Here is a 15284-nt window from a genome sequence, read left to right as displayed (position 1 = left end):
ATTATGGAATGTTAAGTGTAGACTTAAGTATACGTCTTTCAGTGCGAATAAGTTGTTAAATAAAATTCATAATAGTTAAGTATTGAAATATACAAACAAAAATCAATATTTTTAAATAAATCTTGAAAAAGATACTTTATGAAAAGAAACGTGGCGAACGTCAGGTCATGTTATTGTCATTTTCATTTTGACATTTTCAAGAAAGTGGGTGTTCAGCATTGTAATCGAACAAATAAACAATATTCTTCATTACAAAGAACCGTAATGATCTCTTGAAGCTCTAGAGATGGAGGGCTTACCTTCAGGAGATATACAGGCAAAGTACCAAAAGTTGGCATCTGAATATTCAAAGGTACAGAATAAAGATCAAATATCAAGCGGCTTTTTGAAGCAAGTAATTGTATAAATTTATTGTTTCCGCTTTCAGTTAAGAGTTCATGTGAAGGTTTTAAAAAAAGGAGTTCTAGATGAGCAAGCTAAGTCGAATGAACTGAGGGAAGTATTAAAATCTAAGGAGAAAGTTATAAGGCAAGATGAATTAGAAATAGATTCATTGACTTTTAGAAATCAGCAATTGACGCGTCGCGTGTCCGTCCTTCAGGATGAGCTCGATGCTTTGCAGGTCAGTGAGCTTGCAACAAAGCATTTGATTATAATCACACTTATCTTTTTGAAATTGAATTACATTTATATCATCGTTTTAGCAAACAATGTAAGAGTATTGTTAAAGTTTTTCCTAACTATGTAGTTGTTTTATCATGTCTTTTATTTTTAACATGTTACTTTCAAAATCTATAAGCCACAAATCAATAGATGGTTCCCATTTCATTGCATACCTATCAATGTTTTACAGAATAAGTTAAGTAAGAAAACAAAAAGTAAAAGTGATGAAAAACAATCAACCAGCTCTGTGCCTGCACCACTCGATTCTGGTCTGCTGCAGGAGGAGCTACAAAAGAAGATTATTGAAAATGCACAGCTTGCATCACAGGTATGACCAGAAACAATACTTATTTTGACAACAGACAAAATAAATAAATCCGCTGTAAAAATATGATAATTACTAGCTATTGCCTGCGACTCCATCTGCAGAATTAAAAAATAATTATTATAAGCCTAAGTGCCCTTCCAAGTTATGTTACATATATACCAAATTTTAGCGAGATTCATACAGGTGTTCTGGAGATACCTTCCAACAAACATCCATCCAAACATTTGCATTTATAATATTAGTAAGTACTATAAGATACTACATTAATCAGCAGGAAAGTAGAAGTAGTGTTCTTCAATTACTTTATAAGTCAAATTTGATCAAACTTAATAAGTAACCAGGTGATTATTAGCTTTCAGATAAGACTTTTGAAGTGGCTCAACTCAGAGCCTCCTTAGAAGACTATCAAAAACACTTTAATGAAAGTGAAAGTAGATATAAATGTGAGATAGCTAAACTGAAGAATAAAAACCAGGAGATACAATTTACATTAGAAGAGTTGCAGAAAGATAGAAGTGGCAACAGAGCTGTACCTACAGGCAGTCAAGCAAGTTGTAACGGTGACTTCTTGTCAGAGGCTGGTAGTCTGGTAACATTAATATTTTGTATTCTAACTTTATTTGTTTATTTATTTATTTACTTATTAACTCTTAATGCTATCATAATACATAAAAAAAAGACAATTAACTAATTTACAAAGCAAGGGTGGCCTTATCGCTACAAGCGATCTCTTCCAGGCAACCCAGTGGGACAGGAAAGAATAACATAGATAGAGGGGATTATAACATATAAAGATCAGGATATGTCAAGAATAAATAAATAAGAGCAAGAATTATTAACAATATATATATATATATACTAGTTACCTATGGATCTACTAAACAAATTAAGCAACATAAATATATAATATACATGAATACACGAACCTATGAATACAAATATATAAATTATAGGAAAGCAGAAAAATAAACTTAGTGAAAGGCTTTATATGTATTAAAAGTGCATAGATATTTGGTTTTGATTTGTTTCTTACCACACTAACATTTTCTCACTTTATGTGGGGTCGGTGCACCAAGTTTTTCACCGGAATTCCCCTGACAAAAAGATCTTTTATTTTTCGTTTTGCGCTGACAACCTGGTCAATGTTATGGAGATTATCGTAAAATCCTTTCCTTCTAAAATTAACTTTTTTATAAACATGAATAAACTTCCCATAATACTGAAAAAAAATTTACTACTCTTGAATCTGGGTAAGCAAGAATCCAATGGACCGCTTTTCTTTTTGCTTATAAAAGTTGTCCATCAAGACTGGTTTCTTGATTGTTCAGGTTTAACATATAGATATAATAAATAAAATTTTCAGATTGGCAGTGAGGATGCTCTTAGTTCTGTAGATGAGTTAAACATCAATGAACAGCTCAGTACAAAAGCACTCACTTTAGATCAGGTAAAAAAATATTGGTTTTTTCTCAACACATACCAGAGAGAAAGAATACAAGCCTTTAAAATTCTAAATATAGAGTTATAAGGATCATATTCCTTTATTTTAGGAGAATCAGAAACTTCGAATGGAGTACGAGATTTTGCAGATGGAGAATGAAAGCCTTAAATTAGAAATAGCAAAGCATGTGTCTGCCGCTCAGAAGAGGAAAGGAGAGAGTCATGATTCTGGAGACTTCAATACATTCAATGAGACCTCGATGGATGCAGAGGGAAGGATGACGGGACTCCTTGGTAGTTTAGAGGTATATTAATATTTTCGATGATTATAAAATTAGGTATAGTTAAGGCTTCAGGCTATTATGTGACTAAGTTCAGCGGTAGGTTGTTTTTGTGACCTTTGTGGTGTAAAGTGGCACCTCTTTGTGCTTTGCCTGTTCAATTATAAAGTATTGTTTTTAGTCTATCACGGAGACATTAAGGTTAAGTCAGTTTTTTGGTTGTTTGGTCCAGGTCCCGTTCCTTCTGAACCATGAGGTGCAGGTACGTGAGGAACGCGTGAAGCAGTACTTCCGCAGCAGGTTGAGCGCCGCGCACGCGGACCGCGACCTTCTCAACAGCAAGACTGAACATTATATTAATGAGGTAAGTAGGACCTAGTAGTACTTAAACCCTTTTTCCACTTAGCTTAGCATAGTAATGAGGATAGTGTACTGATAAGTAGACAAAAGAATTTGATTTAGATGCTTTGTTAGCTATTTATATGCATAAGGTATGTTGCGTGTACTGGTAGTGAAAATAGTATGCGAAATCGCGCTAGTGGAAAACGAACTTTCGATTTTAACTAAAATATTTCTAAATATTAGGTCGGAAATATGAATATTTTTCGTACTTCGGTATAATATTATGTGACAAATAATTGACTTTTAACTTAGAATTTTATGAAATTTTGACAGCTGTCAGTACAATACAATTAGTGATGTGAATCAACATTCTCGTACCGATTTCAGTGTGAGATGCTGCGACTGCGTTTCGAAGAGATGGAACGCCAGAGAGAGACTGACGCGCATACGATTGAGGAGAAACACAACACTATTAGCAGATTGGTTAGTTTCTTTTTCTTTTAACTTGATAACAAACCAATTTTCATTGCTTTAAATTAGCTTACCTTTTAAGAGATATGAAACAGCAATATGTTTTGGGGAGATTTTATAATATTTATTTTTTAAATTAATGACTTAGAATTGTTTTTTTTTAAAAGCGAATATAACGCTTTACTCTTTGAAATGAGTGAAGTCTTTTAGTGGAATAATTACTACCCATTTATAATTAATTGCGTTGTATTTAGGAGGAGGAGCTGCATTCGACGTCGCACAACTACGAGCAGCAGATGTCGGTGCTAACGGAGCACGTGGCTGGACTCAACGAGCAGCTGGCGCGACAGCACGACCAGCTCGAGATGCTCAGGCACCAGCTCGCCACGCGCAGGAAGTGACGTCATATCATCACCACAACACCACACCACAATGTGACTAACCAGCAATAATACATTGGAGAACTTAACTTAAAATGCGACCAAAGTCGCGTGTCGACTAAAGTTGCGGACCAAAGTCTACGAACTGGAATGTTAGGCAGTCGCATGTAATAGGTAGACATACTTACACTTTCCCTTCATGTAAGTAATTATCAACCTAAAATGAGCAAAAAGTAACAACGATAGAACCGATTTGTTTAAAAAAACCGATAAACCAAATCATGTAATCGATTAAAATTGAATCGATTTTTATTGTTTGACATCCCTAAAGTTCCGACATCTGTCAAATCGGAAAATATGTGTTGCTAGATAGAAATATTTAATCCGTTCAAAAGTTTTATTATTCCAATAAGAGTGATTAAATTGCTGTTTAAATGTATTTGAAATCATGAGTTGTAGAATTTTGTATTACTAGGGAATTTTAGATATTTTTTTGGCAGACTTTGAGATTTTAAGCGAAGAGATTTAATAAATTAAAAGAAAAATCTTTTACTAAACTAAATGATGAAAATAATATTGTACACTTCGTTTTTTTTATCTTTACTTTAAATCGAAAAGCGCTATTATTCTTGATATTTTCATTTAAAAATTAACTAAAAAATATGCTCCATTCATGTACTATTACAATTACGTATTTACGGTGCGCTTTTTAAGTCCGTGTTTTAAAATCACAAGTGTTGATGACTTTAAACGTTTCTTCTAATTTTTGACTATGGGAAGTAAAATTAAATTTCAAATTTTGTTGTACATTCCCAACTTTTATTTAAATTAATATTTTGAGCTTCAATTTTCGGGTTATGTCAACGACCTTAGCCTCTATTTCCACTTAGTGCTTAGCCGCGCGATTGTCGATGCAGTGAAATCGGAATGAGCTACGGTCAGTCGCTAAGTGATGAATAGGTCGTATGTGATTTCATAAAAAGTTTTATTTCTTTATCCCAAATTATTTTCTAAGGAAATTATTTATTTAAGGCCTAATTCATTTATTGTATTATTTACGAAGTGGCTAGTGATATTTCTATGTTTTAATTTTTATATAGAAATAATAACGCATGTCTGTTGCCTGTCTCATTAGAAATTAAGCTATTTTCTGTTTATTCGACTCTAAAACTACCTAAAATTTTTCAATTTATAGGTTAACTGCAGAAAAACATTGTTTTTTTAGTTTTAAATACAAATAAAATTAGATCGTTAATATGTGACAGTGAAAACTTAATATTTTCAATTTTTTCACCTTAAATATTGTGTCGCCATGTTGCACTATTTTTCGTGTTACTCACTGTTCGTTTATATTGTGATCCAATTAGAGTCAAAATGAATTATTTCAAGTTTTTGTCAACTTCTCAAAAACTTAATTTTGCCGAAACTTTATTAGTATTGATAAAAAATGAAACATACCTAGTTTATTAAATTATTCAAACTTTCGTGAGACATTATACTAAACTGATATATAAACACGGCTAAACACTCATGTATGTTCGTCGGGTCGCGAAATAATACCAGTACCACTCACCCTGATGAAGGGCCCCCGATGTGCTCGAAACTAGTCGGTGCCGGCACCGGACGAATATACGTCAGTGTTTAGCCGTTTTTATATCAGTTTAGACCTAGTTTATTATGATAATTGTTAAAATTGTATACAAAGTATGTCAAATGAAAAGTAAATTCGTCTAAAAGTTCAGTACAAAAGCAATATTAGCACGTACTGTATAAAATCTTTTGATATAATGTATATTACCGCAATACATCTTTTAAACTTAATTATTTTATTAAGCGTATAATTAAACGAATGTTCTGTACAGAATTCACGGGTTTTCACTAACGAAACACATTCTACATGTGCCATCTTTTGCACTCTTTTGGGATAAAAGATAACATGTTTCTGTAGGTGTTTCGGCAGTGGAAACACGGCAAAAATATAGGAATCGTGTGACTAAAAACTATATATGCAATTGTAAAGAGTGTATAAAAGTGTACGTATGTATAAATAATTTTAAACATCTAAAATGATTATTGTATTTATTTGTCCCTTATTCAATAATACGCTATAATAACATTCTTATTTTTTTTTTAATATCTTGTAGGCTCGGAACATCGTACGAGTCGTTGCGCAAAATGTTACGTGTAGCGGAACGTGAAGATGACGCAGATGACCTTGAATCCACAAATTGTTTGTGGCCTATTAAAACTTATTTCCGTACTAATTATTGAGTATTGAGAGGGATAGAAATATTTTATAAAGGAATTTGGGAAAACTCACCGTATTTTCCAATAAAACACAAACGTATGCACAACTTTGTATTTTAACGATAATCATAAGCACCTTATAATATGTCATCTGTTACAATACTTTGATTTCAACAGTTACATTATATCGTTATAAATATTTATACAAAATTTATCCAATTTGTTAAATTATCGCGAACATTCCGCAGTCACTCGCTCGCTCCCTCACTCCTCTCCACTTCACTCCACTCGCGCAGCGACTGCCGAGACATTGTGTGCATACGACATACGTGGCGGATTCAAATAAAGATATCTATTTTTGCAGTGACTTGTATATTGTTGTCTCTGTTTATTCCACAAGGACTGTAAGAGATGGCAATATCAGTAATAGGCAATACCAGTTTCCCTGTAGTTTAAACGCGTCGTAATTGCCTATCACACTAATCATGGGTTTCAAGACCTAAATCTCCGTTTAAAACATTGTTAACTCTGTTTTGTTAGAGATAATGAGAAGGATGGCGATTATACAGAGATTTTAGTCTCGGAAACCTACGGTGAGTGTAGTTTGTTATTGCCACTCAAAGAGTCCCACAGTGTACTTTAAATTTAAACCAAATAATCTTTATTATTACACTCAACAAAAGCTGCGGCGACATTTAAATAGACTGCGAAATATAATATTTTATAATAATAAAAAAAAACATAAAATAAGACTAGATTCAAGGATATAGAAATTTAAAGTAAGAAAAAATCCGCCACGTTCTTAACACTTTCAATGCTACTTAGAATTTCACTTACTAAAGATAACTCAGTGCGAATAGGTGGCAGTGAAAGTGTTAAGTCTTATATACATCAATGTCTCGTTATTTACACGACATGTTTACCACACTTTAGATTTATATAACAGTCTAATACAGTCACTTGCCTTAATTTTAAAAATTCTAATTTACGTAGACAAAGTGCTCGCTCCCAGACAAAGACCTCGAGAAAACAGTTTCTGGAAGCGTCAAAGCCAATAGAAGTATAAAAATATTACAACGATTCTAATTATATACATAGACAGTGACTGGAAATAATATTTAATAATAAATAAAATAAACAAAATAAAAAACAATTAAATAAAATTAAATGCGCACACGCACTTCATACAGATTCATACATACACAGTCTTACGTGTTCACACATGACGTATAAAAAGTCAACACGATGCCCGTTTACTTTTGGCACACTGTACACAATTAAAAAAATAAAATAAAATTATATACCGCAAAATTGTACTAAACAAATAAATTGGAACATTTAATTTGTATGCAATTTCCATATTTTTTTTATTTATTCTAGTGTCAAAATTAATAAAATCTAAAAATGTTTTTCATATATGCTTGAGTGTTGCTTGAATTTTTTTTTTCGTGTCTAATTAAAAGCTAGTTCAGTCAAAATTATATGATAGTCAACTTCACAGATTATATCACGAAAATGCTGTTAAATTAAACATCAAATAAATACTGATAAGCGATTTCTAAGTACATTGAATATACAAACACATAATTTACAATCACATTTTATTACGGTGTTTGTGTGTCAAATATAAAATGTAAGAAATACTCATACTTCATTATAAGCGACAAAACATGGCCGCTGTATATTTCACTAAAATTACAACCCGAGCACAATAACATGACACTCAAGTGCACAACTACAAGCCTTGAAGCTTAGTGTCAATTACCATGAGTTTCTGATACCGTAATTTCAGTTTAAAACATATTTTATATCTTTTTTTTCAAAGATAATGACAGAGTTAACGATATTTTATACAACCATTTTGGTGTCAGAAATCAGTGGTTAGTCAAGTTATTTTATGGTGAATTGTTTTTGTTGACTGTACGCTGTGACGTCACTCAACTTGGTCAAGTTATTGTACACGAGTTGTAATCAGTTAATGCATAAACATATTACATAAGTGATGGGTAATTACAATGGAGTTTACTTCGACTTGCGATATTGATGAACAAATATGGACGTTATTACAAACACTTAAGATTCACTTTTGTCTCATTTTGGGGATATCTCAATATATTAGCACTTAATTTCTTTTTAATTTTAACTTTGAAATGTTCGATAATGTACAGTCGGCAAGAAAATTTATAGACATTATTTTATATTTATTACCACTTTTGATATATTTTTGGTGCATGTTGGTACTAATTTATAGGCAACTTTATCAATAAAATTAATGAGTTTACTTTTTATTTGTTATAATAATTTATATTGGCCTTTGACAAGTGAGGTCAAAAACAAATATTTATTTACTCGATAATATAAATGCTTAATAAACAATGGTTGAACATTAACAAACGGACATTACGAATAATTTTATATTTAACTAACTAATTAATACGGTGTACATCGTATTTCCACTGACGAAACATACAATAACATATTTTATCAATATTATGTTTGTACAGATGCGTCAGTGGAAATAGAGCTTATAACGTTACACGGCGATATAAATAAAATACAATTCTAGGAAAAAGAGTAGTAAGAATCGACCAAGCAAAATAGACGAGAACTGTATTTCCTAGTTTCATATAAAATCGAACAATTTACAACTAAAACTCGATAATTCCAAAATATTACTGAAATAGCATACCATAACTATTCATTATATATTTACCTCACAAATAATTATTCTGATTAAAATATGGCCGCCATACCAACTTGAAGTTTATCTGTTTTAGGTTAGGACAATCATTTTATTTAGTTTTTTATACCCACTGTACAATATCAAATATTTTTTTTGCTATCTGTACTCGTGACGTCATTAATCGTCTACTTCGCTTGGTCGATATGAAACAGTTCATTGTAAGGCCTAGTACAGAATATTTTCTACAGGCTCGTGACTACGATACAAAACATAATACATACAGACAAACGCAAACTCACTATATGTTAATGTCAACTTGCAACATGGCGCTCGTAACGTAACTGACCAATTGTGAACTTCCAAAGTTTATGACATAGTGCGACAAACTTATTCGGCCCGGTAAGTAAGTTGGTAGAAAATATAGTAAGGCTATAGAAATAAAGACATGACAAGGTTCTAGTTATACTTTTGGTCACCGAGCCAAATAAATTTGTAACACTATATGTTTTTATAAACTGTCGAAATTCACAATCTTTTTAAGCTCATTTATTTGTTTTACTTTCTAATATTAGTAGAAAGGAACTTTTATAAACGAAGACTCTGTTTTTTTATTGCATTTTTCTGTTTCCAAACAAATCCTTTACTAAACATTATGCCCTTACTATTGTGGCATTCGGGGTGTCAGTTAATTCTTTTTTTTTTGCCTCAGAGTGTCATACTGTAATTTTAAATACGGTGTATTCGATTTAGAGCTAAAAGGTGTCAGAAGTATATGAACTTATAAATTTAACAGATTTTTTTAGTTTGTCTGTCTGCGGTGGGTTGCCAGATATAATTTTACTATGTATATATTCGGGCCTATTTAATATTATCTGGCAGTTTATGTGTTGGTTATTTAGTAAAAAAAAACTCCTTTTTTCTTATTTTTTAGGTGACAACCATACATGCACACATAGCTTGTATAAATAAGTACAAATTTAACAAAGACCTATAAACGTGAGCCGAGCATCACCTGCACGCAGTAAACTGGCACTCGTATTTAATATACTATTAATATTCAACATGTAATCGACTTAATAATTTCCATTATCAATAAGTTATCGTATATTAATGGCTATAAAGTTGATAATCGCTTGTCCGCGTCACGCAGCGTCTAGAAGCGTCATTGGACAATTTGGAATCGACCGATTGCTACAAAGTTGACGAGCGCTATCCGAGTTTCATACTTAGAAGCGTCATTCGGACAAATTTGAACCATAAATACATTAGCTATAAAAGTGATTATCGCTCGTCCGAACGGTCGACTTGGGAGCGTCAGTCGGGCGAATTAGAATCGTAAGTATATCGCTATAAGGTTGATATTGTCCCGTGTGAGGTGTATGCAGATGGCGCGTGCTAGCAGCGGTCAGGGTCGGGAGGTGTGGGGAGGAACGCGTCAGCACGCTTGTGTTCCGCCAGCGCGTGTACTGTGGCCGAGTCTGCGGGCAGCTCGGACTTCTTGCGGATCAGCGGCTTACTGCTGTTGTTGAATACTGGCTTTCTCGTCTATAATCATTCAAAAGTAAACTGTATAGTCATCAGCATCTGTTGCACGAATGTGCTTCGTCCGCTGCAATATCACGACCACATAGAAAACAGGAGTTACAGAGAAGTGGTAACAATTCCGCGTTTTATCTTAAGAGTGAGGAGCAGGAGGCTTAATTTAGTCTTTTTTCCCTTCCCCCCCTTTTTCTTATAAACATAGTAAAGGGATTGGACGAAGGAAGAGATGTGACAGGAAGAAGTATTCTCTCTCTGAGCATTAAAGGTAAACAAGTCATCTGCGATGGGAAATGTCTATGGGCAGCAGTTGTTTCGCTATTTCGGCGAATCCAAATGGTCGTTTGCTATCTACTAATATATAAAAATATATGTTTCAACACCTACTAAAGGCATCAAAACTTTACCTCAGTCTGTTCGCGGTCGATCCGACGCGCGCTATCCGTGTTATTATTCCCTAGATGTGCGGGATGTGTCGCTGTGGGCGGGGCTGGCAGTGCAGGGGGCGTGGTCTGCGGCTGCGGGGGCGTGGTCGCGGCGCCCTGATTGGCGGCGGCCGCACACGCCTCTATCCGCAGCCATAGCTCCTCGCGATACAATAACCGCTCCCTTTCTCTACAAATACAAGAAACTTCATAATAATCTCCAAATCTTTGGACTTAAAAAAAGGACCATACAAGGATTATTTTTTCTTAAATATTCAGTATGTTACCTTTGTTTTTCTTGTTTGTAGTGCTGCGTGCACTCGTCGAAGAGTTTCTGATTCATCTCCATGAAGAGTTTGAGTGCGTTGTAGACGAGGCCGTGTATGGTCTTGTTCCAGTGGCTCTTTGTGTTGCGGTAAAGTGAGGGGAACATGATGGGCAGGATGTGCGTCGCGTTGTCAGATATCAGGGACATAATGTACTCGTTGTTCCAGTAGTACAGAGCGCGTTCCGCCACCTGCTCACAATATACAGGATGTTTATGTTTGAACTTTATTAAAACTATGGAAAGAGCTTTGGGAAAATCAGCTACAAATAGTTTTAAATAAAATGTATCATCTTCAACAATTCCTTACTGATTTATCTTGACTACGGATAAAAAAAAACTAAGACCTTCTTATATCTTTTTGAAATTTGGCATAAATATAGAACATAGCTTCGAGTAACACATGAGATACTTTTAACCTTTTTTTTATTTGTGCAGACGAAGTCGCAGGCAATAGCTATAGTCACATAAAACTACTTCCCCATTTTGCCATTTTTTACCTATTGCCTAGTATAAATGAATATTTTAGTAAATATACGGAGAGTACCTGAAAGTGTGGGCTTGAGACGCACTTGGCGAGCTGTCGGAACAGCGGGTCCATGATCTTCTGGAACTCTGCGGGCTCGATCACGTCCAGGATCTCCTCCATCTCGTTCAGGAACATCACCTCTTTGGGTGAATGCGTCTTTGGCCAGTATTTTAATAAAGCCCTGCAAACAATAATATCATTTTATATCTTACTAATATTATAAGTATTTAGCTGTATGGATGGATGTTTATTGGAAAATAGTCTGGAAGATCACACTAATAATTCAATTTTTTTTTATTCTGCGCGGACGGAGTCGGGGGTAAGAGCTAGTATTTAATAAATAGGAAAGCGATAAAACTTGTTTCACTGTTGTCTGAAAAAGACAATCAAGATTCACACTTACCATTTCTACAGTCAAAGAATTAAATTCCCTATCCACTTGGAGTAGAAAGATCAACTTCAATATGAAAATTGAGTATCCCTGTGTACCCCGTATCGTGTTAGTGACGTGTATTACCTGACAACAGGCTGTGTGAGGGAGGGGTCCTTCTCTAGGAACTGCACCACGCAGTAGGCAAGCTGCGGATGGTACACCGACAGAGACTTGGCCTTGTGCAGTGGTAGCAATACCTGCAATATATAACAACACCTTTTAGATATTATTAATTAGAAACATTTAGCGCCAATGACGTACTTTCTTTATGTCAAGTATCAGAATGATTAATGAGGGGACATAAATGATAATGTAACGACTGACCCTGAGTAAGAACAGTTTGTGCTCCTCCTTGAGCGGCAACGCGAAACCATTGATGATGGAGCCGAGGATCTCCAGCAGCTCAGCGATGCCGTTGTGGTGCTCCGTCTCATAGATAAACCTGAAACAACATAGTATAAAGTGACGAAACAAATCTTGAAACATGTTGTGATAGTAGTTTACCACCATATCATATCAACTTATTACTGGGTAATTCGTAATGATCGTTCGTTATGCAACAAAGTGTTTATGATTTGCCTAGGAAAATTACAAACGGCCGTGTTCACGATTTGCTGGTGACGTATAATAGAAATCTTCCTACTATTTTTATAACTGCCATGTTTCGATGGATGGATGTTTGTTAGAAAGTATCTCCAGAACGGAAAGCATAGATCTCGATAAAAATTGTAATAGATGTACAACATAGTCTGGAAGAACACACAGACTACTACGAAGTGTTTATTTCGCGCGGAAGGAGTCGCGGGCGACAGCTAGTAGGTATATTAAATCCAATAATGATCTCATCGGCATACAATTTCCAGTGTATTGTCCTATTTAAACACACTGCGGTTTGTTTGCGAATATTTATAAAAATACATGAATGTTTATAAAACATGTGGAGCGAGGTCATGTGGGGAGCAGGAGGTCGCTGCGGGAGCCCAATATCCCTCAATTACTACCTCGTGTCGTCTTTTTATTAATAGACTGTCCAAAACAAGTCTAGTCATATTACTGTCAAAATATGAAGTGGGTATAACGCGACCAACATATTTGGCCCGGTGGAACGCTGCTGTCACAATTAATTATGTTAGGAAATATATAAAACCTACGTAGTCAAAGACAATGACAACAAGTATGATCTGAATATCAAAAAAGTGTCAAAGATCCTTTTTTTTGTCACAAATCTTATATATTGACAGGGAGTCATTATTGAGTTATGGTAATTACATCTTATTAATATTATAAATGCGAATGTTAAGATGGATGGATGTCTGAACAGATCTCGATAAAATTTGTTATACATATAGAACACAGTTGGAAAAACCCAAACTATAATACTTATGTTTTTTTAATGTCGGACGGAGTCACGGACGACAGCTAGTTTTACATATACTCCCCGGGTCAGTTAAGTTAGTCGGACTATATGACAATGTGACATAATGTAAGTGTACTCACCTATAAAAGACATTATTAATCTGTTTCCTGATGTAGGCGCGCAGCACCAGGAACTTGCCGTATATCCTGTGCAGCGTCGTCTTGAGGAAGTCGCGCTCGCGCGGGTCCTCCGTGTCAAACAGATCTAGTAACTGAACAAACGGACACCGTCATGTACACTCGAACCAGGATAAATGAGAGTCCAAGAAATGGAAATATTTTTCTCGCTTATATATTTTCTCTCTAACGCAAGTTTATCGCTTATGGACGTCGTCTGGACCGGGAAAAACTTTTAATTCCACAGGGAAATAGTCGCGGGCAACTGCTAGTTAAACAAAAATTTCTCTAGTTCTCCCTCACGTCAAATCCTACGCGTGCACTTGGCACTGCATAACAATACTCAACACAGATAACTATACGACTACACTACCTATGTAGGGTAATCTCACACCGAGCTTTTCAAGCGAAATCTCGGTACAGATCCCGTGAGTGATATATGTTTTAGTAGTTAGAGTTAAAGAGTTTCGAAAAATGTATTTATTTAGTTAATTCCATTCTTTAACAACATTAGTTACTTAAAAAGATACATGTTTGATAAAAATTGGATTTTATTTTAAATAGTAAATAATACTGAAGTGCTTACTTCAGACCGTAAAAAAGTTCAAAATACCTGTAGTACAAATTTCTGGTCAATATATTTCTTTGCAACGTTTGGCTGGAAGTCTGGCGACTCGAGCAGCCGGAGAAAGAGTTCGTACACGAGCTGCAAGTGTGGCCAGGCCGCCTCCAGCGTCGGCTCGTCCTCCTCCGGGTCAAACTCCGCGCCGTTCGGGTTTGACGACGGCGGTAATGTACGGAACAAGTTGATAGCAAACTGAAACACGTTTACCAATTACCAATACCAATTCTGGTTTAATAATATAACCACGGAAATCAAATTAATTAAAAACTTGTATTTTACGTAAAAAATTTGAAACGTCTCTATTAAAATTCAAAATAAATAGATTTTTTTCCGGTGCGTTCCTCGGAGATTTCAGAACCCCCTTCAATTGCACTAGAGGTTGGCCACCGAGAGGGATTTAGTGGGTCAAACCCCACATAACTCTGTCTTCCCCCAAAAACAGGGTATCTTTCGAAGATCCCTTCCTCCACTCACCAAAAAAGTGTGTGCTCTCACCATATTAACAGCCTCCGGATATATGGCCTCGGTGACGACACCGCGCTGCGAGGTGACGTACTCGACCATCTCTAACAGCGCGGCTCGTTTCACCTCCTTCCACTTGAGGTCAGACAGCGGCTCGTCCGCAAAGTCGAACAGCAGGCAGCACTGGCGCAGTTTCTGTACGAACAGTTGCTCCCGCTCGCCTGCCGGCGCATCTGCGAATTCATCATAAAAATTAAAACTAAGCTAAGTTGCTATAGATCTCTAACTGATGCAATCGTTTTGATTGCATTATTGAATTGTTGAATAACAGTCGATTTCTCATGTTAAATCTACACCGTCTTTCTTAGTGATTTTTACGACTTTGAATGCTTAAGTAACCTTAAGAGGTAATCCTTCTAACTTAGGGTCCATATATCTTGGTGGAAGAAAATCTTAAACGAATGCGACCCTTTAACTGTAGTAAAAGTTTTCAACTTAGCGTCGAAAAACATACTTTCCCATCCTTAGTCCTTGTGTTTTACGTAGAAAAGAAAAATAAAAACATTGTTATGTCGTGC

At 35.2% G+C, this 15284-nt stretch overlaps 2 protein-coding genes across 6 annotated transcripts in view; one reads left to right on the top strand and one right to left on the bottom strand.

Moving 5' to 3' along the window:
- The first annotated feature begins 185 nt into the window (after positions 1-185).
- On the top strand, positions 186-4371 carry LOC106119948 (protein phosphatase 1 regulatory subunit 21). Of its 2 annotated transcripts, none has more exons than XM_013315079.1 (9): positions 186-352; positions 428-622; positions 854-991; positions 1344-1568; positions 2355-2438; positions 2542-2736; positions 2945-3076; positions 3442-3537; positions 3780-4371. In XM_013315079.1, the coding sequence occupies exons 1-9, from the start codon at positions 287-289 to the stop codon at positions 3924-3926; spliced, it is 1278 nt and encodes a 425-aa protein (XP_013170533.1). In that variant the 5' UTR covers positions 186-286; the 3' UTR covers positions 3927-4371. The 2 variants fall into 2 exon arrangements, with proteins under 2 accessions (XP_013170533.1, XP_013170532.1); XM_013315078.1 differs by having other exon boundaries at positions 1344-1580.
- A 3161-nt stretch (positions 4372-7532) lies between these two features.
- Positions 7533-15284, bottom strand: part of LOC106120195 (serine/threonine-protein phosphatase regulatory subunit widerborst) — a 36799-nt gene continuing 29047 nt past the window's right edge. For all 4 annotated transcript variants that reach the window (XM_013315454.1, XM_013315456.1, XM_013315453.1 and 1 more), the window contains 9 exons: positions 14740-14939; positions 14233-14436; positions 13584-13714; positions 12411-12528; positions 12171-12283; positions 11672-11834; positions 11087-11316; positions 10782-10989; positions 7533-10380 (listed from right to left, as the gene is read on the bottom strand). In XM_013315454.1, the coding sequence (XP_013170908.1) occupies positions 10231-10380; positions 10782-10989; positions 11087-11316; positions 11672-11834; positions 12171-12283; positions 12411-12528; positions 13584-13714; positions 14233-14436; positions 14740-14939 (1517 nt within the window). In that variant the 3' untranslated portion in view covers positions 7533-10230. The remainder of the gene's footprint in view (positions 10381-10781; positions 10990-11086; positions 11317-11671; positions 11835-12170; positions 12284-12410; positions 12529-13583; positions 13715-14232; positions 14437-14739; positions 14940-15284) is intronic.

This window comes from Papilio xuthus, unplaced genomic scaffold (genome assembly GCF_000836235.2).
Source record: "Papilio xuthus unplaced genomic scaffold, Pxut_1.1 DF826961.1, whole genome shotgun sequence".
Classification (NCBI taxonomy): Eukaryota; Metazoa; Arthropoda; class Insecta; order Lepidoptera; family Papilionidae; genus Papilio; species Papilio xuthus.
This window is presented reverse-complemented; position numbering and strand designations above follow the sequence as displayed.